This window comes from Anopheles bellator, chromosome 2, assembly GCF_943735745.2.
Source record: "Anopheles bellator chromosome 2, idAnoBellAS_SP24_06.2, whole genome shotgun sequence".
Classification (NCBI taxonomy): Eukaryota; Metazoa; Arthropoda; class Insecta; order Diptera; family Culicidae; genus Anopheles; species Anopheles bellator.
The window spans coordinates 77,557,283-77,583,796 of record NC_071286.1 but is presented as its reverse complement, the minus strand read 5'-3'; the positions used below and the strand labels follow the sequence as shown (position 1 = coordinate 77,583,796).

The 26,514-nt window shown below is 47.9% G+C and overlaps 10 protein-coding genes across 12 annotated transcripts in view; 6 read left to right on the top strand and 4 right to left on the bottom strand.

Annotated features, from left to right (window-relative positions):
• Positions 1-9,908, bottom strand: part of LOC131212472 (protein kinase C and casein kinase substrate in neurons protein 1) — a 29,563-nt gene extending 19,655 nt beyond the window's left edge. For 2 of the 3 annotated variants that reach the window (XM_058206349.1, XM_058206351.1), the window contains exons 1-2: positions 9,845-9,908; positions 7,846-8,210 (exon numbers count right to left, since the gene is read on the bottom strand). The gene's annotated coding sequence lies outside the window, so the exon portion shown is untranslated. The remainder of the gene's footprint in view (positions 1-7,845; positions 8,211-9,844) is intronic. The other variant, XM_058206350.1, reaches the window with a different exon arrangement.
• Positions 9,909-10,423: 515 nt separating this feature from the next.
• Positions 10,424-13,062, top strand: LOC131212117 (protein nessun dorma). Its single transcript, XM_058205864.1, has 2 exons — positions 10,424-12,181; positions 12,863-13,062. Exons 1-2 carry the CDS (start codon positions 10,424-10,426, stop codon positions 12,884-12,886), a joined length of 1,782 nt encoding a protein of 593 aa, XP_058061847.1. The 3' UTR covers positions 12,887-13,062.
• Positions 13,063-13,111: 49 nt separating this feature from the next.
• Positions 13,112-13,583, top strand: LOC131208108 (transcription initiation factor TFIID subunit 13). The gene is made up of 2 exons (XM_058200756.1): positions 13,112-13,153; positions 13,224-13,583. Exons 1-2 carry the CDS (start codon positions 13,112-13,114, stop codon positions 13,581-13,583), a joined length of 402 nt encoding a protein of 133 aa, XP_058056739.1.
• Positions 13,584-13,639: 56 nt separating this feature from the next.
• Positions 13,640-16,338, bottom strand: LOC131212115 (apoptosis-inducing factor 1, mitochondrial). Its single transcript, XM_058205862.1, has 4 exons — positions 16,133-16,338; positions 16,016-16,059; positions 14,307-15,567; positions 13,640-14,230 (listed from the first exon to the last, which is right to left on the bottom strand). The coding sequence occupies exons 1-4, from the start codon at positions 16,221-16,223 to the stop codon at positions 13,773-13,775; spliced, it is 1,854 nt and encodes a 617-aa protein (XP_058061845.1). The 5' UTR covers positions 16,224-16,338; the 3' UTR covers positions 13,640-13,772.
• A 453-nt stretch (positions 16,339-16,791) lies between these two features.
• On the top strand, positions 16,792-17,642 carry LOC131212046 (small ribosomal subunit protein mS40). The gene has a single exon (XM_058205769.1). The coding sequence runs from the start codon at positions 16,852-16,854 to the stop codon at positions 17,500-17,502; it is 651 nt and encodes a 216-aa protein (XP_058061752.1). The 5' UTR covers positions 16,792-16,851; the 3' UTR covers positions 17,503-17,642.
• LOC131212044 (pyridine nucleotide-disulfide oxidoreductase domain-containing protein 1) lies at positions 17,514-19,383 on the top strand. Its single transcript, XM_058205767.1, has one exon. The coding sequence runs from the start codon at positions 17,652-17,654 to the stop codon at positions 19,083-19,085; it is 1,434 nt and encodes a 477-aa protein (XP_058061750.1). The 5' UTR covers positions 17,514-17,651; the 3' UTR covers positions 19,086-19,383.
• Positions 19,099-21,391, bottom strand: LOC131212045 (E3 ubiquitin ligase Rnf121). The gene is made up of 5 exons (XM_058205768.1): positions 21,177-21,391; positions 21,056-21,090; positions 20,655-20,796; positions 19,871-20,490; positions 19,099-19,803 (listed from the first exon to the last, which is right to left on the bottom strand). The coding sequence occupies exons 1-5, from the start codon at positions 21,207-21,209 to the stop codon at positions 19,683-19,685; spliced, it is 951 nt and encodes a 316-aa protein (XP_058061751.1). The 5' UTR covers positions 21,210-21,391; the 3' UTR covers positions 19,099-19,682.
• A 307-nt stretch (positions 21,392-21,698) lies between these two features.
• On the top strand, positions 21,699-22,949 carry LOC131209843 (uncharacterized). Its single transcript, XM_058202987.1, has 4 exons — positions 21,699-21,721; positions 21,855-22,035; positions 22,119-22,298; positions 22,373-22,949. The coding sequence occupies exons 2-4, from the start codon at positions 21,904-21,906 to the stop codon at positions 22,802-22,804; spliced, it is 744 nt and encodes a 247-aa protein (XP_058058970.1). The 5' UTR covers positions 21,699-21,721; positions 21,855-21,903; the 3' UTR covers positions 22,805-22,949.
• On the bottom strand, positions 22,930-24,129 carry LOC131208107 (cAMP-dependent protein kinase catalytic subunit beta-like). Its single transcript, XM_058200755.1, has 3 exons — positions 23,956-24,129; positions 23,498-23,893; positions 22,930-23,433 (listed from the first exon to the last, which is right to left on the bottom strand). The coding sequence occupies exons 1-3, from the start codon at positions 24,127-24,129 to the stop codon at positions 22,942-22,944; spliced, it is 1,062 nt and encodes a 353-aa protein (XP_058056738.1). The 3' UTR covers positions 22,930-22,941.
• A 488-nt stretch (positions 24,130-24,617) lies between these two features.
• On the top strand, positions 24,618-26,458 carry LOC131208106 (protein O-glucosyltransferase 2-like). Its single transcript, XM_058200754.1, has 3 exons — positions 24,618-24,802; positions 24,898-26,104; positions 26,169-26,458. The coding sequence occupies exons 1-3, from the start codon at positions 24,618-24,620 to the stop codon at positions 26,289-26,291; spliced, it is 1,515 nt and encodes a 504-aa protein (XP_058056737.1). The 3' UTR covers positions 26,292-26,458.
• Positions 26,459-26,514: the final 56 nt, after the last annotated feature.

Below are 26,514 nucleotides of genomic sequence, written 5' to 3'. Positions count from 1 at the left end.
TTTCCCCCCCATTTGGGTTTCTCTGGTGAAGTTTCTTTTCGCTGCTCTGCCCCAGCCACAGCGCCGTGGCATGTAGCCAGCCAGAGCAGGGGCGCCATTCCAATCTGAGGTGTGTTTTCACTTTGCAACCTGACGGCTTCTTCTCACATTTCTGGGCAAACGCCAACAGGTTGCTGGCTGGGTTGGCTGGCTGGCTGGGCTGCCGTTATCTTCTCTCGCCGTACGATCGATCGATCAACATGCCACAGCTGGGGGCTCGGAAGTGATTTGTGAATCGAAATTGCTCACCTAATCGAAATTATCGCTGCTGTCGCACCAATGGCAAGTCATTTGCAAGCAAATTTCGCCGACACACCAACATCGGACACTATCTCTTAGTGTTTCGCGCGGCCCTCCATACATTCAGACGACTGGCTGCGGCCGCAAATGTAAATGGGGCGGCGCGGTCCTTGCGGATCTCGAAAGTGTGAAATAAAAAATTAAATTATTCCACTGCACCCGCACCGGGGCAACAATCAAAATCTTCAAAACCGGTAAAACGGCCTCCCCGAGTCCTCGTCCGATCGGCTGTGCAAACGATCGAGAAGAACAACCCGACAACAGCGCGGCCGTCGAAAGTGAAATGTTTTGGGCGTGTACATTTCTTCACTTTCGCCACCTCATCCGTTGCAAACGATCGCTCCCGGAAGCCCGAGGCTGCAGGCTTTTAGACCACTCTGAACGGACGACAATAAATCAATCCGTCACAAAATCAAAACGCGCCCCGGGATGCAAATTTCGAATCAACGGATGATCTCGGATCAACGGATATTCGATGTCCAATTTGAACGATATGACGACGCAGCCTGGTCGTGTCAACTGTGCTCGGTGTGACATCAACTGAGCCACAATTAAGAGGGAGCGCAATTTTGTCGTTAACGCCACACCACTACCACGCCGCAGACATTAAAAGCGCGCAGGACGCGGGGCAATATTGTTGCGATCGTTCATCTCGACTGCGACTACGGACGGCCATATTGTTGGCTGCTACACTAACCGGCCGGCTGACCGGTTATTGTCCGTTTGGCCCAGATTATGTGATTGTTTATTTCAATTTGCCAACGGAGCACGGTTTTGGCACGATCGTGCGCTGCTGTCACTGTGTGCGTCATTGTCATAACGCCACAAACACCGGCCGGGGGTTTTGGCGAACCGTCCAACAATAAGAAATACAATTTTAAATTATTGCTACTACAATTTTATCCTTTCTGGTGTGAAAGAAACATGTGGAAAGTGACCTTCTACCAGACTACGATCTCGTTGATCTCGGTCGAAGCAGTACCATTATGTATGAGATCACTGGGTGGACCTTTAAACTTGAACTTTTAATGAGTCAACACATCAACACTCGGCCAGTTTTGAGCAGTGCTAATGAGAAGACTGCACGAAGTGCCCTCTAACCCCGTACACCTTCGCAAGCACTCCGAGGAAACGAATTCATTACATCGGATCTTCGTCCTTAAGTGCAGCAAGCAGCAGCAGCGTGCGTTTGGGGGGCTCACCTTATGCGCACGCTAAGCTGTGGCACGCACGCGCCGCCGAGAAGCATAAATCTTCATAAATATATCGCCACCGCCGCAAAAGGCGTTCTGCGACGATGATTTGTGTAAACTGTTCAACATCAGCTTCGATGCGCACTGTTATTTAAATTACCACCTTCTTTAAGGTGAGTGAAACAAACAAAAAAAAAGCATCACAAACGAACCGGGTTGGGCGCACATTACGATATCACGCGTAAAACGGCAACACAACCTGTGTCTGTTGGTTTATTTGCCCGCCAGACAATCTCCCACAGGCAGGAATATAAGATGGAGTTGATACAAAATGCAGTTAAATACACGGCGCTCAATTGAAATGCAATTCCGGTGTAAGCAAAAAAGGGCGAGTGAGAAATCACTTCTATCAAGAGCCCATCCATCGTCAGCCTGTTAGTAGCCAGTAGCGTCAAAGGGTAGCTCGCTAGTGGGTGTGCCAAGTAGATTTTACATTTTTCCCACATTAAAAAGGGTTCGGATGTGTGCACCGATATGCACCCCGCGGTTGATACCGTGTGTGGGGGTATAGTTGCTTGCTAATGAATGGATCCCACATCCGCCGCAGACGGTGTGTGGTGTGTTGAGCAAGATGTAAAGCAAATATATCGGTAGCGCAAACGGTTTGTCAGTCGCTGCAAGAAGGGTGGTATCGTTTACTTTGAACTTTACGGTGATCGGAGGTACTTAACTATTTACCACAAAACCAGAGATTCGGAAAGGATTGTAATGGAATATTATAATTGTAATGTAATGCGTGTAATGTACGACGCACGCATTAACTCTTGCTCTAGGCAAACCTACCGATGGCCAAACAAATATCTCAATAATATGGATCGCAATCCCTTTCGTTCAGCACATTCAACACACCCCGTCCGAATGGCTTAGCTATGCAACCAGCACACGGAGAGCGTACTTGGGCGCTGAAGGGAATTAGGGTCGGCTTAGGTTAGCCCTTTTTCTCACCATAAATAAAACCAAGCATTGCGTAGTACACCCAGCCAGTCGATACCAATGCTTCGGCGGTTACGCTAACGGCGCGGCACACGCGTTACTCTGGCCCCGTCTGGCAGGTGGTACTTGCAAACATGAAAAAATGACATTTCCTGACCATTACAGAGCATACGTGTCCAAAGTCCTAGCGACTTTGTCGGCTCCGATAATCACCGAGCAGCACAGCACGAGATACGTTGACAAGCGAGTGGCTTCAGCTCTTCTGGCTTCCTTCTGAAAGAGCTGATAATACCCGACACACCACGAGTTAGGCAAAGCTATTTTGAAGCATGAAAATAAACTAACTTCTGGTTCAATAATGAAGCAGCTACCGACTATTAATATACTACTGTTACTCTCAACACACACGTTCGACGAGTTACCACCGTATTCCGGGTTACGCGATGGCATTAGTGCTGCTCGACACAGCAGGATTCGTGAGCAAACCTCATTTTTATTTAACAGCAATCTTTTGCCGACTCAGTTCACATTATCCGGTCTCTCCGGGACTGACCTTCTCTCACTAACATTCCGTGCCGAGAGGGGCTTTTGCTGAATACTTTATTGTTTCCCTCCGTTATGTTTCACAAACAGCACTGGGCACTGTGGCAAACAGCTACCATGTCCAAGTGCATTGTAAATGCGACACCGATTGTGGGAATTGCATAGATCTTAACTGCATACCGCGCGATCCATTTATTCATTTTCATTCATTATTCTGCGCATTTTCTTGGGTATGGAAAAGGCAATTTATTGCTTTCCATGATTTTCATTTCAAGTTATACCAACAGAAAACTTTATACAACGTACCTAGAGTAGCGAGGAAATGTATCTTACGAAACATTCCCACTTTCACCAAACATTTCTACGTATTCCGGGGTCTTGAACCATTCACGTAATAACAAACTAGATGACATATCAATCGCACCGGAGCATAATCCGAAGCGTCTTTCTCGAATACGACCGTAATGAAAGAAAACAGCAAAGTTAATCCACCATTGGGGGATCGGACAGTGAAGAAGATTAGAGGCAAGAGTCAGTTTCACCTGAACCACCACCAGCTCAAATAGGGCTTACCGTTGGCCTTTCGGCTTTGGCTGTGTCCATTGAATCGTATCATAATTCATGGGTGTTGTGAGGAATCGGAAATACGATTCAAATGGCAGCACACGCACCATAACACTTAGGCGATATTCATGCTCCCTAATAGGATTAAGCCACCACCCCCCAGCAATTACGAGGTCACAAAAGTTCGTTGATTAAGGGAACCCACCATGAGGTGCGAAAAATAGGGCATCTCCTGTCCAGTCGTTTAAACACCATTCTCGATTTTCATTCTCGGAACCGCCCCATTCGCATCCATGATTCGGGTCAAACCAAATTAAGTTACAAGCTTACGGTTTCGTTAAAAAAAATCCTTGCAGGAATCCGCCAGAAAACTTGTCCCAAGCCTGACCAACAACGGTAAACTATAGATCTGAATTGAAAAAAAATCTTCAAGCTAGAATATAACCCGTCAACAACATTAACATATTCAAAGATTCGAAAACCCATTCGCCCCGATAGCCGGTGGTGGAACACATTCTCAGCTCAGTAATGGAAATGTTAATTTGTCCCCTCCGTTCTGTAAATTGATACGGTGAAAAGGAATGGAGTGTTGTTTTAGAGATTTAAGACATTTTTGCCGTTTACTAATGTTGCCAATTCCCATGCTCACTAAACGTGGGCCCCAAAAATCAACATCGTTGACTACAATCAATAGCGCCATACCGCGCTGCCGTTGCTGGTAGCGGCGCGGTCGGTCCCGTATTATCTTGCGCCATATTTATCATTCTCATGCGAGAGTGCTTATCGACTCCACACTCTTCGGCGCAACATGGAAAACCGCCCCAACTGGAGAGCACCCACCACCCCACCGCAGGCCTGACAGACTTTTTGCGCAACTTGCGTGCGACGGCAGCCAACACCCCGACACTTGTGCGTTTAGAAACGCGTGGCCACCACTTGCCCCACAAATTTTGTGTAACGTTTCAGAGCCCTGCCTGCAACAGGTAAGACAATCGGACATTATTTACACACCGGCGCTGATAAGATAACGCCCACCACCAGCCGGTACACACCGCGCTATGGCCGAGAGATCAAACGGAACAGAATTAACTTCCAATGGAAAGCGCCCGGCCGTCGGCACCACTGTTTTCTGACAAACGTTACCACAGACTTTCGTCAGTTGAGTTTGTTGAAACACGACACAGTGATTCGTATTTGAACTCCGCAGCTATTGACCGCACGTTTGACAGTCCACCCAACAGGGGGAGGGCTTTCCATCGGAGTTCGTGCGAGCTCGTGCCCGGATCGGCGGGGCGTGATAACCGGTTCGAGCCGTAGTATGATTGGAAACCGATTCAAACACCGTGAAGCTGGAATGCCGCCACGGGACCCCTGGCGAGGACTGGCCATTCACAAATACTAGCGTACCTCCCCGTGGAGCGTCTCTCGTACGCGCCCCCCCCCCATTATCTCTCTCCTTAATTCTCGCGAGAAGGAAAACGTGTGGCCGCCGCGAGGGTCCCAAAAACTGCCACCAAATCTCCCCTGTCCGACTCGAAATGAATGATTGGACATTCCTGGCTGGACATTAACCTTCCGCCTTCGAACTGATGGTTCTCGCGGTTCGATCTTTCCATCTCCGCCATTCATTTATTCTCATTTCGACGACGCCCAGCTTGTCGATCGAAAGCCACTAACGCCGCCACGAAGCCGCCACGAGAGGGGTACGTACCGACGAAATTAGCATTAGCTGATCAATCTTCGAAGGGAGTTCAGCATTCAAAGGTGCCCCGCACGGAGATGAGCATTTAGAATGGAGGCGCGCATGTGACGTGTGCTAAGCTCAGGTGTTTATGTGAGGATGAGATCAGCTTGACGTAGCCAAGTGAGCACACGAGTACGGGTTACGAAACGATCGCTAAGTGAGCCGATAATCAACACATTGAAGGCAGGCTCACAGCCGCAGATTGACAGCATCCGCCATCCGCCAGGGGATGCTGCCGGTCCTCTTCGAAACCTATTTTACCCACGTTACCCATTTTAAGCCGTTTTTTACGATCAATGCCAATAAATCAGAAGCAGTGTTGTGCGCAAACCCTCACAGATATATTGCTGGCCGTTGTGCGCCATTTGTTTCACATGTTCTGTTTGGCGCAACCCGTGATCGTTTCAAGTCGCTCTTTACACACCATCACGCGGAGCCCTCATATTACACGGTTCATCCATCATCTGTCCACTTGCCAGTCAGCCATCCGCCGTATCTGCGAACCGTGTTTGCACGTTGCATTATCGCCAAGCTCACACCGACGAGTGAAGGAAAAGTTATCACTGACCGTTCCCAGCAACTTACCCCTCAAGCACCTGTAACAAACTCTACAAATTTATATTCATCTTTCTTCTACCAAAAATATGATCTTTGTTGGCACCTGTATTTCACGTGAAGAATATTTTTATAGCGGCATTCGAAGGAGCTTGTTACAAGATCGGATGCGATCGATAGAGTGGTCTTCCACAAAGCACCGTCGATCAGAATGTAATTCTATGGCTACTTCCACGAATCACAATTCAAAGGCAAACTGGGAAGATGCTGCGAATACCAAGAAGCTTCGAGAACCTTCTTCTCGCCCACCGTTTCAGCCCTCCGATGATCGTGCCGCCAAAAAGCTACATTCCCGTTAGTTTTCCTAAACTTCCAAGACTCGCGCGCTGCGTGCTCTTTAACTAACGTGCCATCTTGCTTGCACCGCGGCCGGTCGCACATCGTTTTCTTCTTGGCTGATCCGTGAAGTGGCCCACAGCATTCCAGCCCGATCGAAGTTCTTCGGTGGGCATCAGCGTCGTCGGAAGATGAACGAGCGCGCGCAAACACGGACACATGCTGATAAAGCCGTAGTCGTGAAGCTCACCCTTCTACCGCTTGAAAAAGAAATGGGCCGACTTCCACTTGACGGCCATTGTTATTGTTACATAGCAAGCTACCCCCGCCACGTTCTGCGCCTCCCTCGAGTTCCAGCCAATCGGTCGTTGTTTTGACGTTTTCCTCAAAGACCAATCAATCTTTTCGAGACTATCGATGAACATTGTGCGAGCAACGTCAGAAGGCGGCCACAAAAATTATAGGCGAAATTGGTGATAAACAAATAAACCCAGTAAACCATTGCTGATACATAGCAATCAAACGATTTGTATTTTCTCACTGTATGCAAACCGGAATGAAATCCGATAAGTTGTCTCCAACCTTTATAATTCATTTACAGCTGAGATTGGATTCACATTCACAACTGATAAAGCATTTTTCAGGCCAACCATGTGTTTTCCCCAAAAGCCACTTCTGGCTGTGCCATAACGGAGAATGAATGGAAACCGTTTAGACGGAAACATGTGCCGTTCTTTCTCTTAATTTAGTATCCATAGTAATGATCATCAACATAGTACATGAGTCATTGAGGCACACGATCCAAAAACCACGATACTTCTCAACGTGCTTCTTCTTGAGCTTACGTTGTGCCAGAATAAGGGTCCATTTTCGCCGATTTATAGCATGGTGAATCTGCGGAGATGGGTTCAGGTCACACATTGTTTGATCGCTTGATCGATCGCGAAACGTCTTTAATGATTTCTTCCGAAATTAGTATTCGGTTAATCATGCGTGCCGTCCAGATTTTGGTATTTTCGTTTCTTATCAGAAGATATAATATTCGTTAAAAATTTCACAGATCAGCAGAAAACTTTTCTCTTTCCCTATTGATTCAAAATTATCATTTGCGTGAAGAGAACGTAAGCTATACGGCTTGCGAAAACCCGGTGTTTATGTAATTTGTATTTACATCATTAGCTAGTCCTTCGTGAGCCTCTTTTAAATTAAATCATCGTGCTAGACTCGAAATCGCTCCTCACGAATTGACCATTGACGATCGATATATCCATAACAACGTGACAGGAATAAAAGACCCAAGCAATTCCACCGGGTAGCTTCCTTTCATTAATCCATATCCAATCAGGTTGATGCATGGCAGAGAGTGCGAATGAAAATGGCTGGTAAACGCTTGGTGTTGCGGGATCGGCGCAAGTTCAAGGTTACCGCCCGCCCGTGTGCCTCGTGCATCCTATCACGATGGAAAAAGGCTCAAGGCCAAGAGGGAAAGAGAGCTCCATATTACATCGAGGCTCATCCGACATCCTGCGTTTGTTTTCATTTTTGAAATAGCTCTCCCTGCGGACACTTTTCGCTTACCTGTATCTTTTGTACTCCCAAAGCTTGCTCCACAATCGATTTGTGATTCCTTATCCGATGGCTTACGACAAACTTGAACTTTTACAAATGATGTCGCAAGTTGGAAACACCATTTAACCCAACTTCGGCACTCACTAAACGTACTGTGTTGAATGCCACAGCACCGCACAGCTTAACAAAACGAAACTTTCAACAGCCTTCCGGTCACAACTACTTCCATTCACTACTTTCGTCACCACTTTATGTTAGTGAAAACTGGATTCACACTCTAGTGCACCGCACAAAATTTTCATTCACTTCAATTCGACCTTTTTCTCTTCCGCCTTAGTGGCTTCCAATACCTCACCCCGCTTGCTGTGAAAATGCTGGTGAAAATAATGAAAAATAAAAAATACGGAACGACACAACACCACTCGCCGGGGTTGATGAGGAACGCTTTAGCTTCGCCTTTAACGGCGCTACGACGCATTTAGGCTGCAGCGAGACCAATCTCGCGCTGAGTGAGATGTGTGAAGCCAACTGGAAAAGGATTCTCCGGTTTGCTGATGGTTGCCATTTCCGGCCGGAGCGCGTGGTCGCAGCTCGTTTCAACAGACAAAACCAAAACAGACGGTTGTCATTCGATGCACAATTTGAGTCATAGTAACCGTTGACCTAAAAGGGTCAACGCGCGTATCTGGCTGCCTTTCCGATGTTCCGTTCCGATAACGAGCGGTCGGTGGGCGACGGACGAGTCAAAACTTACACACCGTGACCTCGACGGCCACACGAGAATCACAGGTAAACACTCACGCGAAAGGTGGGCCGCGATTGCTGCTGATGATAGCACCAGATCCACGTGTGTTCGTGTTGGCGTTTCCCGCTGGCCCGCGGTGACGCGCCGCGGGAGAGGGTGGGATGCGCGGACGCACGCAACCGCCTACCGACCTGTTCACTCGCACGTTCGCTGGCCCCGCTTTCAGCGTCCGGTGGCTCGCTCTCTCACGTGTCATCGCAGCGACCCAGCCCTGGCCAGCCAGCGTGATGCGCGTGTTGCGCCGAAGGATGACACACGGGACGGACGAGAGTATGTGAGACCGCAGCCGCGACGAGTGAACGAACGGGTGAGCGAAACCGCGAACAACAGAACCGTGGCTGGCGCGCTGAGAAGGAACGAATCGTAAAATGCGCGATGCGTTACGATCATTTCTTCTTCCTCGCGGAGCTGCTTACTTTCCGGTCGCGCTGTGCCTTTATTTTGGGAAGTTCCTGTTGTTCGCCAACATTTTTTTAGCAACCAACATTCTTTCTCCTTGCTTCACACATATCACGCATACACTCGCATTCCCTCTCCCTCTCTCTCTCTCTCTCTCTATGTCCGTCTACGGGTGTGCTGGTCTCCCGGCATTTCGCCGTTTTTTAACGATGTGCCTGTTACTGCGTTTTGGAGGAACACGGGAAACTATTGCTTTGGCAAATTACCCCGCAATCTCCAGGATGTGCTCCCATCTTTTCCACGGTTCGAGAGAGAAGAAGAAAAGTGGCCATCGTTGTCGCCGTGCATCACTAACGAGCCTTTTGAAGCTGATAATTAGATTTACCGAAAACACGGCGTCAAATCATCTTTCCGTTGAACGACGTAATTTGTCAGGAACACAACAGGGGCCAATTGTTCGTAAAAACGTCGCAGAAGTAGCCCGATTTTCACTCCACAATGGATTCTCCGCAACACTAACTGCTCGCAACGATTGATAATTGATTTTTTACGGCATTCTATTCCGTGTTTGTATGTATTATTAAAATCAGGTCCAGCGTGCCGTTGCGCTCCAAGCGGAACAATTAGCCAAGAGATCCAGCCAAACCCAATGGTATGATGACGGAGACCACCACGAACACCGTTCACCGGCGTTGATGCTAATCAGGACGTCGAGAGACTAGAATCCGATGGCCTTATTTGTGCAACAACGCAGGACATCTGCAGGATTTGGGAAGGCGATTATAATTAAATTGAAATCCGCACCACGATTCGCACTATCGATACTCTGCACCTGAAGAGGTGCGATCCACATTCACCTACACACTGCAAAATTCCGATAGTGACTGAGCGAGAGATAGAGAAAGAGTGAGGAACCATCGATTCCGGGGAACGAGCCGCTGGACAGTCCGGGTTGTCAAAGTTCGGGCGGCAAAATGCCACGACACCAGCGGCTCCGGCGGCTCAATATTCAAAACCAAACGAACGGGTCATGCGGTTTTGTTGAAGTCCCAAGATATCTAGCGTATTGTTGTTTGCTATGAATTATGGGAATAATTCGGAATCAATATAATTTCTAGCATGTTTCGTTTACATAACAAGAAATTTAAAGTGAAGTCAGTGCATTCGTCGGCTCGAAGCTCTAACGTAGGTGTTTACGCTCTCTGGTTCACATATCGGTTCACGGTTGCTCTGTGTAACTGCGACTGTGAGAGAATCGAACGAACGATTATAACCGCGGCCGAGCAGCAGTATGTTCAAAATACAGTTCAACAACGATCAGCAACGTTCCATTTTATGCGCAAACGACGCGATTTCTGTGAAGCCTACGCTGTGTGTGATACAATGGAGGTGTACGAATTTAAGAAAACTTTTCTCACTCGGATGCTGGAGACGGAAAACGTGCTCAACGGTGGTGGTTGCGACATACCTGCCTCAGCGATCCGCTCGGAATGGATAAACTTTGTCGAAGTCGTGATCGAATCAACGGGCTGGCAAGCGCTCTGGCAAGCTTCCCGAGCGGTGTGCGAGAGATTATCGGTCAAATTCCCGCTCGTTGTACTCGGGACCGTCGATCAGGTGCTATTCGATGAGCTAAAGGCCAGCTTCATTGTCGAAGCGATTCAGGATGACGACGTGCATTTGCCGGAGAAGTTAGTTGTGAATCTGGAAGAGCTGTACCCGCTGCGCGAACAAAACAACCCCGCACTCAATGTGGACACGACGGCCGACTGCATCGACAAGCTGCGGTTCTTCTACCAACATTTGTGGATGCCGTGGGACGGCGTTGCTGAGGATGACAGCAACTGGCTCAAGAAAAACCTTGAGACGAGAATTCGTTTCTGTCATGATCTGAAAAACAAAACCATGTCCTGGAGACTGTCGTCGCACGCTATCGCCCTGCTCGCCGATGCCCGCTACATCGAAAAGAAGCTAAAGCTGTGCGAAGAAGCGGAACTGGAAGCGGATGATGACGAGGAGGACGATAATGAAACGTCGCTACTGAAGAACGAACGGTCTTGTGAGTTGTTGAAGCTGAACCTGCGCCTAAACAACATCCGGAATGAGATCGAGATCCTACAGAACCCCGTCATGCGGGCCGTCTATGAGAAGGTGCGCTTTTCGTGCGGAACGGGACAATCACCGAAAGCGTACGTCGTGACGCAGGTGGGAACGATCGACCAACAACTGGCGTATCTGGAGCAAACGAAGGCCATGATCGATCCGAAGGTAGAGGTGAAGATGTGCGATTCACTGCAACACGCACTCGATCATTGCCCGCCAAACAGTGATGTTTACTTGCCGCCCGGATCGCAGCAGGACATACGATTTTTGCAATATCTTAACAGCGGTGGCTCCATCCGGGGCGTAGGAACAGCATCGTTTATCAACGACAGCGAGCAGGCCTTGAAGACGAATGCCGTGGTGGTATCGAAGGACGGCGACAGCGTGCTGTTGACGATCGACGGAGACTTTACGCTGGAGAACATTCATTTCGATTGTCTCAATGTCCGCACCGGAGTGATGGTGAAGAAAGGAAACGTTGTATTTCGCAACTGCAGTTTTGCGGGCGATCCTCCTACTTCGAGCACCAAACAGGGAATTCTTATATTCGGCAGCTGCAGCATAACGTTGGAAAATTGCATCATTAAGAATTTCTCCACCGGAATCTACAGTAACCACGATTGCTCGATTAGCTTGGTTAACTCTATCATTCAGAACTGCGGTACCGGCGTGGAGATCCTTGATCAAACCAAGGTTCTGTTTAAATCTGCGACGGTTTGCGACAGCCGCCAGTATGGCGTGCTGTTGGAGGATTTCAACGAGGATGAAGAAGCTGGGGAAACACTCAAAAGTAAAATATCACGAGTATCTAATTCGTCGCAGATCTACGAAGACTACAACACCGTCGGCCGGGAGGAGTTTAGCTTCGAGGGTCACTGCGAATTTCGCGGTAATGCGAAGGGAAATTTTGCCATCCGCAAGGGCTGCAGCAGTCTTTTCAACAGTTCGTGCTTCATCGAAGACGACGAGGAGTCGGGCGATGAGTATGGTGCGGAAGATACGTTCCGACACGAGCTTACCGCTTGCCACAGCACAAACGTAAGTTTTTCTGCCGATTTCCTAGAGGCGTCCAAACTGTCCTCCACCAAAAGAACCTCAGGTATCACGAAAGACGAATGCAAGGAAGATGAAGAGCCTGAAGAACGGTCAGTAACTGATACCAGATTGTCTGGTTCGTTGACGCATTCGGAGGACGATCAGGACAGTTACTGTGAGCGAAGCACTGTTTACGTGGAAGAGAAACCATTCAACGCAGCAACGGAATCACGCCACAGTCTTGAATGTTATGCTTATGAATCGGCAGACGCATCCGTTATAGAAATCGATGATACGGTGATCGTGATCGATTGAATTGCATGGGGGTTCGTTATGAGTGCTACGGTTAGTGGACGTCAGTTGGCCTTTTTTCTGTCGATTTCCTCCGTAAACATAGCCCAACGCAAGTACCTTAGGTGGGAGTGGTTCGAGGAGTACTTATTTTCTGCATGCTTCATGTTGTACGGGCGAACAGGAACAATGTTTTGTCCTCAGATTGCCGGGCCCACCACTTTAGTGTTTATGTCTCATTCGTCCAATACCCAGTATTGTGATGTGCAAATTCCGTAGTAGTAATTTCGTTCATGTTTTGATAGTTGGCATACGTCTTTTGCTTGTTTCCCGCATGGTTAATGGTTAATTCTGTATTTATTTATCTACCGGTTTTTTGGTTTTTCTTTGCAGACGATGGAACCGATGGAAGATTAGAAGAAGAGGGAACACTACGCAGCCGTGGCTGATATTTCAGACGTACGCAGCCTTTTCCCCCGTTGGACGGACGGCTGTCATATGAAAACATAAACACAAAACCTGCGTCGCTCAGCATTCCAAGTCCTTCTTCGCAGAAAGCTACACCAGAAGAAAATAAGTTAATAAATATATGTTTTAATCGCTGAGATTGTGTTCGATTTGGATTTTTGGCTTTTGGAAAGAATGGCCGCTCCTCAACCAGAAGAAGGATTTGATCAAGCAGAGGTAAGCGAACGGAAGCAAACTATACGGGTGCCAAACATTACAATTAATACGATTGTTTACGATAATATAGTTCGAAGATGACGATCTTGGCGAGGTACAGATCGAAACTTCCTCCGGGCGAAAACGTTTGTTCAGCAAGGAGTTGCGCTGCATGATGTACGGATTCGGTGACGACCAGAATCCTTACACGGAAAGCGTCGACCTTCTGGAGGACTTAGTGGTCGAGTTCATCACCGAAATGACGCATCGTGCAATGGAAATAGGCCGAACGGGCCGAGTTCAGGTAGAAGACATCGTATTCTTGGTGCGCAAGAACTCCCGGAAATATGCGCGCGTCAAGGATTTACTAACGATGAATGAGGAGCTGAAGCGCGCCCGAAAGGCATTCGATGAAATCAAATATGTCGGCGCAGAAGCGAAGATCAAGTAGCCATGGCGGCCAACTGCCTGAAGCTCTTTCATTTTATTTTTTCCACAATAAATTGGACTTACAGTTGTAGAGTGCTTTTACAGGCTTATTTATTGTACCGGTTTTAGAACAGCTCCACTACGATGCCACGGGAAATTTGTATTTTATCCTTTCATCACGCTCTCGCAAATGCTAACTTTTGTCTCACCGCTAATTTGTCTCCTCGATATCTTGGCTGTCTACCGGTCGTTCGTGAAGGTTAAACAGCTTCGCCACTTCGTTCAAATCGTCGTACTCCGTGTGTTGATCAAGAATTTTCCTAGCCGTTCCCATTCTGTTAAACACATTCCATAACACCAACCCGACGACCTTTTTATCGCGCAGATAAAATATGACTCCTTTATCAAAGTTTTCTGATTCCGGCTCGGAAGGCTTCGAACTATCATCAGCCTCCTTTTTGGTAACTTCCGCCCCACCGACTGCATTTGCTGCTTGAAGTTTATCCGAATCACCACTTGCCTCGGCGACGGAACGGGCTAGTTCAGCCGCAGACTGTTTTGCGAACACGGCCACCGTCGGAAGGGACGAGTCGATCAATCCGATTGCCTCGTAGCTAATACGACGACCAAGGTCGGACCAAAACATGCTCTGGTGTGTGTAAGGATTGTCTGTAATTTATAGGAGTGAAAAATGAACTCAATATCACACGATCCGATATTTTTAGTGTGACCGATAGTGACTTACTTTGCCCGACCATATTTTCACCCGCCAACCGTCCCGAAACGACCGCATGATCATGATGTTCCACGCGCCGACGGCCAAACTTTGTGTCGTAGAAACATGCAGCATCACCCGCTACATACACGTTGGAACGTGCCCGAAGTTCTGCATCAACTAGGAAGCCACCATTTTTCGAGTCTACCTCAAGGCCGGAAGTTTTCGCTAGATCCGTGTTCGGTTCCGAACCGACCGCTACGATCACTTGGTCTACAAGTAGCACACTATCGTCGACGAGCGTCAGCTTGACCTTCCGACCCTGCATCTCGACCGCCTTGACTTGGGTTTTGGGCCAAACCTTCACACCCTCTTCGCGCAATCGTTCCGTCGTCCAACTACTCAAATACTCGGGCAGAATCTTGGCCATATTGCCTACCTCGTGGAACAGTTGGTAAACCTCTACATTCTTCTTGCGCGTTTGCTCTGCTTTTGATAGCGCGCAAGCAAGCTCGCTACCTAAAAATCCGCCACCAATTATGGCCACTTGACTTCCCTCGGACAGCCTCTCCGTTAGCTGCTCGAAATCGTGTACACTTTTGAACAGTGTCACACGCTCGCGAACCGCTAGTGGAGCGGATTCAAAAATGGGTAAATTTTTCGGGCGGGCACCAGTCGCTATGAGACACTTGTCGTATCCGATCGTGGTACCGTCAGTCAGAATTGCTTTGCGGTTGACCACGTCCAGACGTTGCACCTCGTAGCCCCGCGCTACCGCTATGCCACCATTTGGCGCATCTCCGAGCTTATTCGGATCGATATAGTAATCAGTGGGTTCGTAGTAGATGCTTCGTTCGCCACCGTTCCATTGTCGAAACTTGAGGGGCTCGTCAACCGGATTGAACCACAGTTCCTTCGAAAGTGGTGGCCGCATGTAGGGCATTTCGAGCTCGTTCGTCACCATCAGCACTTTTGCCTTGGGGTCGTACACGCGAATCGCACGGAACGCGGCAATACTGGCTGTTCCGCCACCGATCAGCAAATATGGGACGTGGGGAGGTAAATCCTTGGAAGAGGCAGGATACGGTTGCTTTTTTCGAGTCGGAGGACCTTCCCGAGTATCATTCACGGTAGGGGCATCAAAAAGACCGTTATAGTAGGCAAGACCGAGGCCGCCAGCAGCCAGGGCGATCGCTCCCAGCAAGTAGCCAGTATAAGATTGTGTCGGGGGTGGCGGTGGTGGACATGATGGGCCCCCGCCAGCTGTTGGTGCTACTTTTTGTGCCGATTCCTAGAATAGAGGAAAAAATAAAGAAATAAGTCAAATATGGACACAAAACACTTGTCTGATGAAAACTAGTTTTAAAACAGAACCTCTGCGTCTACAAATCTTTCATTATCGCACTTTTCACACGAAAGGACCACGGGGTCGATGGGAGCAAGTGGAACGGATTTCGGCTGTGAAGGTTTAGAACGTTATTGGATTGGCCCGAAAATCAGCTATATTCCCAAAAAACACCGTTTAAAACCTTAAAGAAGTTGTTTGTGGGAACGTAGCGCTTCGGTGGAGACGGGTAAGGACTGGGATCGTTCGGAAATTGTATCAACTCGCCCATCATCGGTAATCGCTTTTCTGGGCAAAGCGTGCCAGAATCATTCGATAGCTCCGCTGTTTCATCGCCACACGGACACGGTTCGTCCGGATCACGGTAAGTTTCGATCTTTCTCTTGCTATTTACCTTACGTGAAATCCATCGTCGTTCAATGACCGGTGGAGTGCAACCTACGGATCGGAGACAAAAAATCGATAAATCGATCACCGTTATTCGGCAATGTTACATCAGCCCTTTGCTGACCTCCGGCGAGAAGATTCTGGCGAGCGCGTACATTGGCGAACGGGCAAGCATTTCGTAACCTGCCCACTGCCGCGCGAGACACCGAAAGCATTGCGACCAAGTGGTTCGTTTTTTAACAAAATTTACAACTGACCACCACACTGTGCGATTTTGCGGCCGCTAGTACCAAGCTGCGCTGGTAGCATTTATTTGTTGTTCTCTCACGAGGAGGGCGGATTGCTCTATTACTACTGCGCCGGGAAGCAAACACTGAACCTGTCAAACGCGCACGGTTGCGTACGTTGAGAACGACGTGGCTGCGGCATGGATTTCCTGATTTATTATTCCAATAAAATTGCAAGAAACTCATGCTAAAAATATAATCCATTCAATTACTCAGAGGATTAAAGGGTAAGTTTACTTGGATTTAAAAGTACAGCATTTTTGGCTTGCTGGACTTATTCATTGTATTCCATTGTGTGTTGTGGATCTTCTTCGGTGGCTGCCAAACAAATGTCATCTTGTCTGAGGTTTCCTCTTCACACTTTGCAGCGTGAGCCGGTAGGAAACATAACTTTGATTCAATTATTTATACTACTTAATTAACGCAAGCGTCGCGTAATGCGCATCATAATTTATTTTAATAAAGGCAAACGGTTATCTCTTTGATTTCAGGTGAAAACCTTACGTGGAACTTATTTGAGTCATCGAAATTACGTCACAATCGGTTTGTCAACATAATGTCAGTGTTTCGATTAATCGGTGGTGAAATTATTTCCATTTACCGTCATAGCCTGCTCGCAATCGGAACAGGATCGGCGAGACAGTTTTCAGTATCGAAACACGGCCTACAGGCGGCCAACACCGAAAAAGAACCGGTGGATGATAGTGCTGCGGAAGAAGAAACACTGCAAGACAGTGACACCACCCGCCAGCCGGTGGAGGACGATCCAAAAGACCGTACTCGTGTGATACCGGTGGAAACGAGCATTCGATATTTGGCCAGCGAAGCATACCGACAAACGTACCAGGACGATCCGGTGTGGAAACAGTATCGGCGGAACCACAAAGGCGCGTATCCTCCAAAGTTAACACGCAAAACGTGTGTCAGAAAAGGCCGCATCTCCACCGGCAATCCTTGTCCGATCTGCCGTGACGAGTATCTGGTGCTCGACCATAACAACACCGAACTGTTGAAGCAGTTTATCTCGCCTCAAACGGGTGAAGTGCTGAGCTACCGGGTGACGGGCCTGTGCCAGAAGAAACACCTTCAGCTGCTGGTGGCAGTGGAACGGGCGATGGACCGTGGGATGTTGACCTTCGACGTGCCGTTCAGGGAATACGATTATTCTGAATACTACGGGGTGCACGAAGGAAAATCGGTTAAATAAGTTCCGTGCGCAACAAAGCGTCATAGTTAGTGGTGTTAGGAAATAAGTGAAGCATTTGCTACAAACTTTAACTGAACGTGAAACGAGGTTTCGTATCATCACAACAACATTAATCCCTTTGCTGCTGCTGCGTCCATTTGTCAAGCAATATGTGCGACGAACTCGCTTGCACCTTCCTTGTCGTCGGTGGAGGAATCGCCGGTGTCACATGTGCCGAAACCTTGGCCGTCCTGCGAACTAACCCCTCCGATCGGATTCTTCTCATTACTGAATCATCGCTCGTGAAAGCGGTCACCAATTTGGTTTCACTTGGCAAGCTGCTCACCCGATTCGATGTAGAGGAGCGTGATGCCAGCGATCTCGCTGCCAACAACATCGGAATACTGCAAGATCGTCTAGAATCGATTGTTACTAAGGAGCACTTCGTGAAAACCGAGAACGGAAAGCAGATAAAATACCGTTACTTATGCCTCTGTACTGGTGCTAGGCCGAATATTATCGAAAAGGCACACGGAAGCGAACATGTACTCGGAATACGGGATACTGAATCGGTGGCCGAGCTACAGAAACGGATCAGCACCGCCAGTCGGCTGGTGGTCGTTGGTAATGGTGGCATTGCTTCGGAGCTAGTGTACGAAATGGAGGGAATGGAAGAAATTCATTGGGTGATCAAGGACCCGTACATTAGTTCCACATTCGTAGATTCCGGGGCGGCCACCTTCTTTCAGGAAAGACTGAGCCACAAAAATCCATCCACCGACGAAGAAAAGAAGCCGCTCTACAAGAGAATGCGTTACACGGAACATGTCGATGATGGGACGAATTCAAGTAAACGCGGAGCAGCCTTAGGACCGGATTGGCACCACGCGTTCGATATCAAAAAGCATGGAGGTCATGTAAAGGGTAGTGTCTCAATTCATCATTCGGCGGAAGTGGCATCAATCGAGGAGCTGCCCGTTGACGGAAAATTCCCACTCGCAGTGCACCTGACGGATAGCAACGTCATCGAGTGTGATTTCGTTGTATCCGCCACTGGTGTCGTTCCGGCCGTCGGATGGCCCTGCGATCAATCGTTCAAACTTGGGCCCGATGGTGGACTCTTTGTCGATTGGCACATGGGTACCTCCGTGGAAGACGTTTATGCGGCGGGTGATGCTTGCTATGCCGGCTGGGATCGAGCTTCGCATTGGTTTCAGATGCGCCTCTGGACGCAAGCGAGGCAGATGGGTGCAATGGCAGCCCGCAGTATGGCGGCAAAACGTGATGGAGAGCAGATTTATCAAGACTTTTGCTTCGAAATGTTCAACCACGTGACGACCTTGTTTGGGTATCAGGTTGTGCTTCTCGGGTGCTACAATGGTCAAGGTTTGAACGATAAGTACGAGGTGCTTCTCCGGATGACACCCGGCCTTGAGTACGTCAAGTTCGTGCTGGTCGAAGGACGATTGCAGGGAGCGCTGCTCGTCGGAGAAACGGGACTGGAAGAAACGTGCGAAAATTTGATACTTAACCAGCTAGACCTATCATCATATGGAGAAGACTTACTGGATCCTAACATCGATATTGAGGATTATTTTGATTAAGGGCGAGAATGGAACCAAAATGAACCACCGTACGAGAGGCTTACACGAGTCGTTTTATTACTGTGGGTTTGGTATGAAACACGCTTCATGCGTTCCGCCACACATGGGTATGCATACATTGCTAGGAAAAGAGACCGTAAAATAATTGGCAATGATACAAATAATGGAACAACCAGTTTCTTCTAATCGTTGAACGAAAAAGAACATCCATATTACACCTTGTCCACATTTACACACGCGTGCGGCAAAGAAAACCTCGTTTCACCCGAAGTATCGAAGATAAATAATAAAATGAGCCTTACAATAAAATAGTTTGGTGTTCTTAATTGGACGCGCAGTCACATACTCGCGAAGGTGAACGATAAACTCTCGCAACGAATTTATCCGAATTTGTAATGATAGAAAAATGAGCGATGGCAATTGCTATACTCTTGTCGTTACACTTGACACTCTTCCATTCTTTTTTGGTCTTGCGGACTAAACACAGACTAAAAAGAACACAGCAGCAAGTATCACTCTCCTATGAAATTTAAGCGTGACGTAGAATTAAGAGGAAATGTCAATCCCGATTTACGTGCCACCACGGGTGATTTTAATTCATTCCAGCCCTAGCATCCAGTTGATGCCTTGTACGATAAACAGGATAAGCGGTTGCCAAGCCACCAGCCACCGGATCCAGTCCAGTAACTGTCCGTAGAGCACGTGAGGACGTTCCCAACTGAAATGATAATAAGGCATTCGGTTAACGACGTGGTCAAACAGTACCTTCATAAAAGGCGACTTACGGATTGCAGAACATCTTCTTTAGATCGACTTTCTCCTTACAGTATGGACAGGTTTGCTTCTTCCCCACGATGCACCAGCCGCGGATGCAGAACTCGTGAAACACATGATCACAGGTCAGTTTGTACGTGTTCTCGATTACGCCCGCCTCGTTCACGTCCGTCATCAGCTGATTGCCGCACACGGCACACACGTTCCGCTCGAGGTGCCTCGTGGGAATACCTTTCGGTGTATAGTACCCGATATGGCATGCCATTTTGTCGGCACAAATCTCGGAAATATCGCGCCCCAAAACACCATAGTAGAGGCCATAGAACAGCAACAACAGCCCAAAGTCCATCCAGATGTGTGGCTGTATGTTGAAGATAAAGTTTACGCCGAAAAACGTAAACATCATCACGATGTAGCCCACAATGCCGAGACCATAGGTGAGTTTGTATATGAAGTAAAACCATTTGTAGACGAGGCGTGGCGTAGTACCAGAGATCGGTTTGCGTACTGCCTTCCGCATCACTAGGCCCGTAATGCAGCTAAAGATGAGCCAGAAAAATATGAACCTCCAGTACTGACTGCGCAGGCTGAGCACGAACGGAATTATCCACAGGGCCAGTAACGTCATTATCTATTGAAACAGCGAAGAAAATCGACGACAAAGTATAAATAAATGTGTGATTTTTTACCTATCGAACATTGGAACTGAAATGAGAATGTGCAGCTCGACATAATCCAATTATCGCCTAGCTATCCGTTGGAAAAAGACCGCATTACTTTAATTCAAAAACTCACCGAATAAGATCTATAGTGTCGTTTCTTCCATTCTACAAGCACAATTTGAGCGATAATCAGCGTGACCAGCAGTATCACAACCATCTCCATATGCATCGATTCATGTCCCTTGTGTTTCTCGAACATCTTTATGTGCTCCAACCTTTACCGGTATCCATTTGGTGAAAATAGAGAAATGGAAACGAAACAAAAGCTGAAAATGAAGTACTTTACATCGCTTCGGATAATTTATGGCCTGTGTCATGCGGTACCACCGATATGGCAGGGAACAGCGACAAACGGTCACCGCCGATAATAGCGATCGATAAACGCTAGTATGTTTTGGGAGGGAGGCAGATTTTTGGCTGAACGATTTATCGTCACCCTACGTCACTACTAGTGGCACTTGTACGCGTATATACCTCATCTTTTCTTCCGGTGTCAGCTCATCGAAGGGCTATAAAAGAAGAATAGTCAATTGATACTTTATCTGGAACCCCATCTCAAGACTAGCGATAATATCACAAAAAAGAGAAATATTACCTTGTTGGGATCAACCGGCTCGTGTAGATTCATGGTGCCGTTCTTTCCTAGTGCCGCCGGATAGTAGCAGAATACACTTGTGACACAGCTCCAGTAAGTTCTACTCGTCTACTTTTTTAACAGAGCCCCGAGGATCTGTTCGACTGTTTCACAACTTCATCGTCGTCGGCACTGCTTGGCGAGGAGCGCGGCCACTTTGGTTAGCAGTGTTTTCGTCTGGCGAAGGACCAAAAATCGGTTTCGACGTTTGACACATCACTAGAACGAGCGGCAAATGTCAGATGGGAAGTGAGATTGTAGGTCGTGATTTTCTCACGTCGAGTGAGTAAAAGAAAATAGTTTACCGGTTGTGGCAAGGGAGTATTCTATTATTGGATCATTGGAACACCGGAAATTTGTGAACGAAATGAATATTATAAACGATACAAATATCTGATAATTTTTCAGAGTTACCTTAATTTTTTTTTAAAATCTGTGCTTCGTTTTCTAATTGAACCACACTGTAGCTGTAGCGTACGGCCATTAGAAAATGGCGCCATTATAAGGTAAGCTCACTCAATTCACTAACACATAAAATGCATTCTTCGAAAAAAACATTCGTTTGCATCAGTTGGCGGCCTAAGCTACCTGCAAGAGTTGATATATTCGTTTTGTGCTGTTGCGTATTAAATTTGATAGGAAACTTCAAGCGTAATTGAGTGAAAGCATTCGTAGACACGGAGACACAATGCCATCCGAAGTGATGTTTCTTGAGAATGGAGCAGAATTCAGCGGCGTGGGGTTTGAAAACTCCGATGATGGTGATGATTTATCCACATCAACTTATTGCCACAAGGATCGAACCATAAATAGTTCTTATGTGAGATAATGCAGTGCCAATGACGATTAAACTTCTGAAGTAAGAATACTATGTGATTGATTGGATATTTTTCCGTTCAACAGAGCTTCATGAAGCAACTAACAGCAATTACTCTGGCATACCAAGAGCGCGGCCCAAAGTTCTTCTGCGACGAGTGTGATTATTACATCCACACCCGGCTCAGTATGATCACACATATGAAGATGCATCATGTGCCATTTTGTCCAGTGTGCTTCGATACGTTTCAGTACGACCAAGAGGTGGTAAGAATAATTTGTTGTATTGCTCTTCCCGAGTAGGCCATGTAACACCAATCGGTTTTCTCTTCGATTCACAGTCTACTCACGTCACCGATTGCCATCCTGATATCGTTCAAAGCGATGTCGTCGAAGAGGCAGAGTTTCCTGCGGGATACACCGGCGCGACGGTGGCCCCACCAAATTCGCCGAACCGATACTGCGAAGATGTGAAGCAAACGACCCTGGACGACTCAAATTCGATTCCTGCGCAATTGGTCAAAAAGCTGCGAGAGCATCAGCGACGGAGCAACAAATCGGTGCAAATCCGACGCATTTCTCGCGACGACAGCATTAAGAAACCCTTGAGCCAATCAAGTTCGCCATCCTTTGGATTGCGGAAGATGGCCAGTAAACCGAAAGACGCTCGAGCGGCAATACGAACACGGAACATGGCTCAAACAGACGATGGACTCGTGCGTGTTACATCCCGCTTTGGACGAGCGATTAGTTTGAAAGTTCCTCAATTCTAGCAAAAATATTCATTGTCCATACAATGGCGCAACATACTTTAGTCGTAGATCGCACCCGACTGGCTCGATTTGGTTCTCATTTCTCATTTTATTCAAAATTCCAGATAATTATCTTTGCGGTTGGCTGAATAAACCATTTAAAAGTTTGCAAATTCTTTCGCATATTCACATCGGCTGGCAATCTTCAGGCCAGCTTCATCATAATTATCAAACAGCGAAGCATCGCCCCGCCCTGCCAGTTCGGGGACATACGGTGCGACCAGTTCTCGGTTCAGCAGAGCATACCAGTTAATCGACTTGAACCACCGATGTTGCTTGATGTCTTCAGTACCATTGCGCAGATTTCCATACCTTCGCGAGAGATCATTTTGCAGTAGATGGTGAATCAGGTGGCTTAGATCCGACGGAATGTAATTCGGAAATTTGTACTTTCCCTTGCAGATTCGTTCGAACATAGCCATCGTGTTGCCGGTTTGCGCGTAGAATGGCGAGTATCCGGCTGACATTTCGTACAGCAACACCCCGTAGGACCACCAATCGACACCTTTACCATATCCTTTCGCCTGGACAATCTCCGGAGCAAGATATTCCGGCGTGCCGCACAGTGTCCACGTTCTGTCTTTCACTAGCTACAATGACAAAGGCTGAAATGGTACTGTGTCCTGGTCTGTGTGCATTCGCTTTCCGTAATACCTTGCAAAATCCGAAGTCCGTCATCCGTACATACCCACGGTAATCCAGTAGAAGATTTTCCGGTTTCAAGTCGCGATAGATCAGATCGCAGGAATGCAGATATTCCAAGGCCAATGCTACCTGAGCTCCGTAGAAGGCGGCCTGTACATGAGGGAACCTTCCGCGGCCTCTCAACAGCGTGAACATTTCGCCTCCATTTACGAACGGCATCACGAGATAGATATAGGAGTTGTCTTTAAAGCATGTCTCCAATCTCACGACAAACGGGAACCGGACACTTTGCAAAATTCGCTTCTCATTAATCGTATGCTGCAGTTGCTTTTGGCGAATGATTTTTTCTTTCGTCAAAATCTTCATAGCAAAGAAACTATCGCTCGCCCTCCGCCGTACCAGTTTCTACAACGGAAGTAACCAGAGTATTATGTTTTAGAGTGCCAAGCATATGGCCATTCGCTTACCACTGTGCCAAAGGCTCCTGCTCCGAGCGTACGAAGAAATTCATAGTCGGTCGGTTGTGACTCGCACGCCGGCTTCGGTTCGTTGTATCTTCGCTCAAATTCCGATTTTAGGCGTTGTAAGACTAGACGATAGTCGCTGTTGGGCGAAAATTTCTTAGTAGAATCTTTCGCCATCGCAGGTATGGACGAAGAATCTTGAGCGAGGCAATACCATCATCTTCGGCTACCAGACTGCTGCGATGTGTTTGTTATCTAATAATGTCAAATAATTACCATTGCTTCGAAGAAGTAGGCGTGGGGTAGCAAGAGTATTTCGTCCAAAGGATGTGTTTACCAAGGAAGCATGGTTTGTTCGTTCCTGTTCTAATAACCAAAGGAAAAACTTCATCGCGTTCCGTGTGAGTTCGGTTCTCGGCCGGAATTTGAATTAATCTCACTTCTCGTTTCATTTCACTTCACTGTGTGAGATGGCGATCTCACCAGTGAGCCACCACTTTCGCGAGTTGGATTTCGATGTTTACAAACAAATAATTGCATTCTCCGGTGGCTGGTCACGCTCCCGTCGTCACGACAGCAAAAGTGTGTACGTTTTCGGTTCAACTGCTGTTCCCAATACGAAACGAAGGCAAAAACGTTGCGCGGAAAAAGCAGAGAACAAAGAAATGCTTCGTTGCTTGCTTGGGTGGTTGGCTCTGGCGGCAGTCAGCACGCTTGTGTTCGCCAGCGGCAACCGGAGCGTAGATCGGGAAAATACTCGCGTCTGGGGACCTGGCGTGGAAATACCGGATCGGTCCACTCTTCCAGCGCGTTACTTTTTCATCGAACCGAGAGACGCCGATAATGTGAAGTGTGTGACGCTACCGCAATGTTTCCGCACGTCCTTGACCTAGTTTAGTAGTGGCCGCCCGCCAACTAAAATGTGTTTTTCTCGTTTTATTGCAGAATCAATGAGTCCCAAAAGTATGATGTACATATAATTGGGCAGTCTCGTTTCGGTTCGTGCCGCTATCGCCTAAACCAGATCGATCGTCACGATGGATCTTCCATCATTCGCTACCGGTTGGCGGAATCTTGCACTGACGTCACGATTCACGTGCGTCATAACGGCGGTCACCTGCGCGGTTCTCCTTTCGCCATCGCCGGCACCCTGTACACGGAGCAGTGCTACTGTCCGCAGGGTTCGGTGGAGGAGTGGCTCGAAACGGTCGGTTGCCCGTTAGGTGATCCGCAGATCGATATGGATTTGGTCCCATTTCGGGCGATCAATTTCTCCAGCCTGCGAACGCGCATGATACAACAGTACGATAAGCCGGGCAGCATTTCGCACTGTAACTACGTCATTCTGCGGAACGAAATCCATCGCCGATGCTACGGCCAGCACACGGGTTTCAGCAAGTTTATGGACACGATCCTCCTGTCGTTGGCCCGAAAGTTTACACTGCCCGATATGGAAATGTTTGTGAACCTAGGCGATTGGCCACTGGTGAAAAAGGGAGGACCCAGTCGCACCACAGGACCATATCCGATCTTTTCGTGGTGTGGCAGCGACGACACGTTCGACATCGTAATGCCAACGTACGACATAACCGAGTCGACGCTGGAAAACATGGGACGCGTCATGCTGGACATGCTGTCCGTCCAGCGTCGTGGCATTCCGTGGTCCGACAAACATCGGAAAGCTTTCTGGCGAGGGCGTGACGCAAGGCGCGAGCGATTGGAGCTGGTGCGCTTGTCCCGGAGCCACCCCGAGCTGCTCAATGCTTCGTTGACGAACTTTTTCTTCTTCCGCGACGAGGAGACAGAGTTTGGACCACGCGTGGCTCACATTTCGATGCACGACTTCTTCGACTATCGGTACCAGGTGAACGTCGACGGGACGGTGGCGGCCTACCGATTGCCCTACCTGCTGGCCGGTAGCTCCGTGGTGTTGAAGCAAGACTCGTTCTACTATGAACACTTCTATCGGAAGCTGATTCCGATGCGTCACTACATTCCGTTCGCAGCGGATTTATCGAACCTGGTACAGCAGGTGGAATGGGCCCGTGCCAACGATGAGCAGGCGCGAGAGATACGCGACAACGCGAATGCTTTCATCAATGCCAATCTTCTTCCACAGGATATTTACTGCTACCATGCGTTGCTGTTTAAGGTAGGCTAAAAACAAAACTAACGGTTTTCGGAGCGTATTAAAACTTCGTGTTGGTCTCTTACAGGAGTACGCGAAGTACATCATAAGTCCGATTCAGGTGCAACCCAATATGGAGAAAATTAAGCAACCGGACGAAGCCTTTCACTGTCCGTGCGAAAGGACGACCCTTCCGAGGGATGAGTTGTAAAACTAGCGAATACCAATATTTTCTTATGTATTCATCTACTCGCGACGAGTAGTGGCAAAGGGAAGCATTCCATGCTACCGCAACCTGTCTAAACTGTGATCGTTTCGTTACTTTTCATCCCTTCAACAGTATCTCTTTCTCTCAGGTAGATAGTTGACCGAACAAAGATAGACACTGGAGGAAATACGAATCTAAATGGCGTTCTGAATCGATGTAGATGTAC

Excerpts from the sequence above, each read along its gene's own strand:
- LOC131212044 (XM_058205767.1), top strand. The coding sequence starts at position 17,652 with ATGTGCGACGAACTCGCTTGCACCTTCCTTGTCGTCGGTGGAGGAATC.
- LOC131212046 (XM_058205769.1), top strand. The coding sequence starts at position 16,852 with ATGTCAGTGTTTCGATTAATCGGTGGTGAAATTATTTCCATTTACCGT.
- LOC131208108 (XM_058200756.1), top strand. The coding sequence starts at position 13,112 with ATGGCCGCTCCTCAACCAGAAGAAGGATTTGATCAAGCAGAG. Across the intron at positions 13,154-13,223 it reads AAGGATTTGATCAAGCAGAG|TTCGAAGATGACGATCTTGG; the intron begins GTAAGCGAACGG and ends ACGATAATATAG.
- LOC131212117 (XM_058205864.1), top strand. The coding sequence starts at position 10,424 with ATGGAGGTGTACGAATTTAAGAAAACTTTTCTCACTCGGATGCTGGAG. Across the intron at positions 12,182-12,862 it reads CCGCTTGCCACAGCACAAAC|ACGATGGAACCGATGGAAGA; the intron begins GTAAGTTTTTCT and ends TTTTCTTTGCAG.
- LOC131208107 (XM_058200755.1), bottom strand. The coding sequence starts at position 24,129 with ATGGCGAAAGATTCTACTAAGAAATTTTCGCCCAACAGCGACTATCGT. Across the intron at positions 23,894-23,955 it reads CAGGAGCCTTTGGCACAGTG|AAACTGGTACGGCGGAGGGC; the intron begins GTAAGCGAATGG and ends CTTCCGTTGTAG. Across the intron at positions 23,434-23,497 it reads CGGACTTCGGATTTTGCAAG|CTAGTGAAAGACAGAACGTG; the intron begins GTATTACGGAAA and ends TTGTCATTGTAG.
- LOC131212115 (XM_058205862.1), bottom strand. The coding sequence starts at position 16,223 with ATGCTTTCGGTGTCTCGCGCGGCAGTGGGCAGGTTACGAAATGCTTGC. Across the intron at positions 16,060-16,132 it reads CCAGAATCTTCTCGCCGGAG|GTTGCACTCCACCGGTCATT; the intron begins GTCAGCAAAGGG and ends TCCGATCCGTAG. Across the intron at positions 14,231-14,306 it reads TGAAAATATGGTCGGGCAAA|ACAATCCTTACACACACCAG; the intron begins GTAAGTCACTAT and ends TATAAATTACAG.
- LOC131208106 (XM_058200754.1), top strand. The coding sequence starts at position 24,618 with ATGCTTCGTTGCTTGCTTGGGTGGTTGGCTCTGGCGGCAGTCAGCACG. Across the intron at positions 24,803-24,897 it reads AGAGACGCCGATAATGTGAA|AATCAATGAGTCCCAAAAGT; the intron begins GTGTGTGACGCT and ends GTTTTATTGCAG. Across the intron at positions 26,105-26,168 it reads ACCATGCGTTGCTGTTTAAG|GAGTACGCGAAGTACATCAT; the intron begins GTAGGCTAAAAA and ends GGTCTCTTACAG.
- LOC131212045 (XM_058205768.1), bottom strand. The coding sequence starts at position 21,209 with ATGAATCTACACGAGCCGGTTGATCCCAACAAG. Across the intron at positions 21,091-21,176 it reads AGCCGGTTGATCCCAACAAG|CCCTTCGATGAGCTGACACC; the intron begins GTAATATTTCTC and ends CTTCTTTTATAG. Across the intron at positions 19,804-19,870 it reads AAGAAGATGTTCTGCAATCC|TTGGGAACGTCCTCACGTGC; the intron begins GTAAGTCGCCTT and ends TTATCATTTCAG.
- LOC131209843 (XM_058202987.1), top strand. The coding sequence starts at position 21,904 with ATGCCATCCGAAGTGATGTTTCTTGAGAATGGAGCAGAATTCAGCGGC. Across the intron at positions 22,036-22,118 it reads GAACCATAAATAGTTCTTAT|AGCTTCATGAAGCAACTAAC; the intron begins GTGAGATAATGC and ends TCCGTTCAACAG. Across the intron at positions 22,299-22,372 it reads TTCAGTACGACCAAGAGGTG|TCTACTCACGTCACCGATTG; the intron begins GTAAGAATAATT and ends TTCGATTCACAG.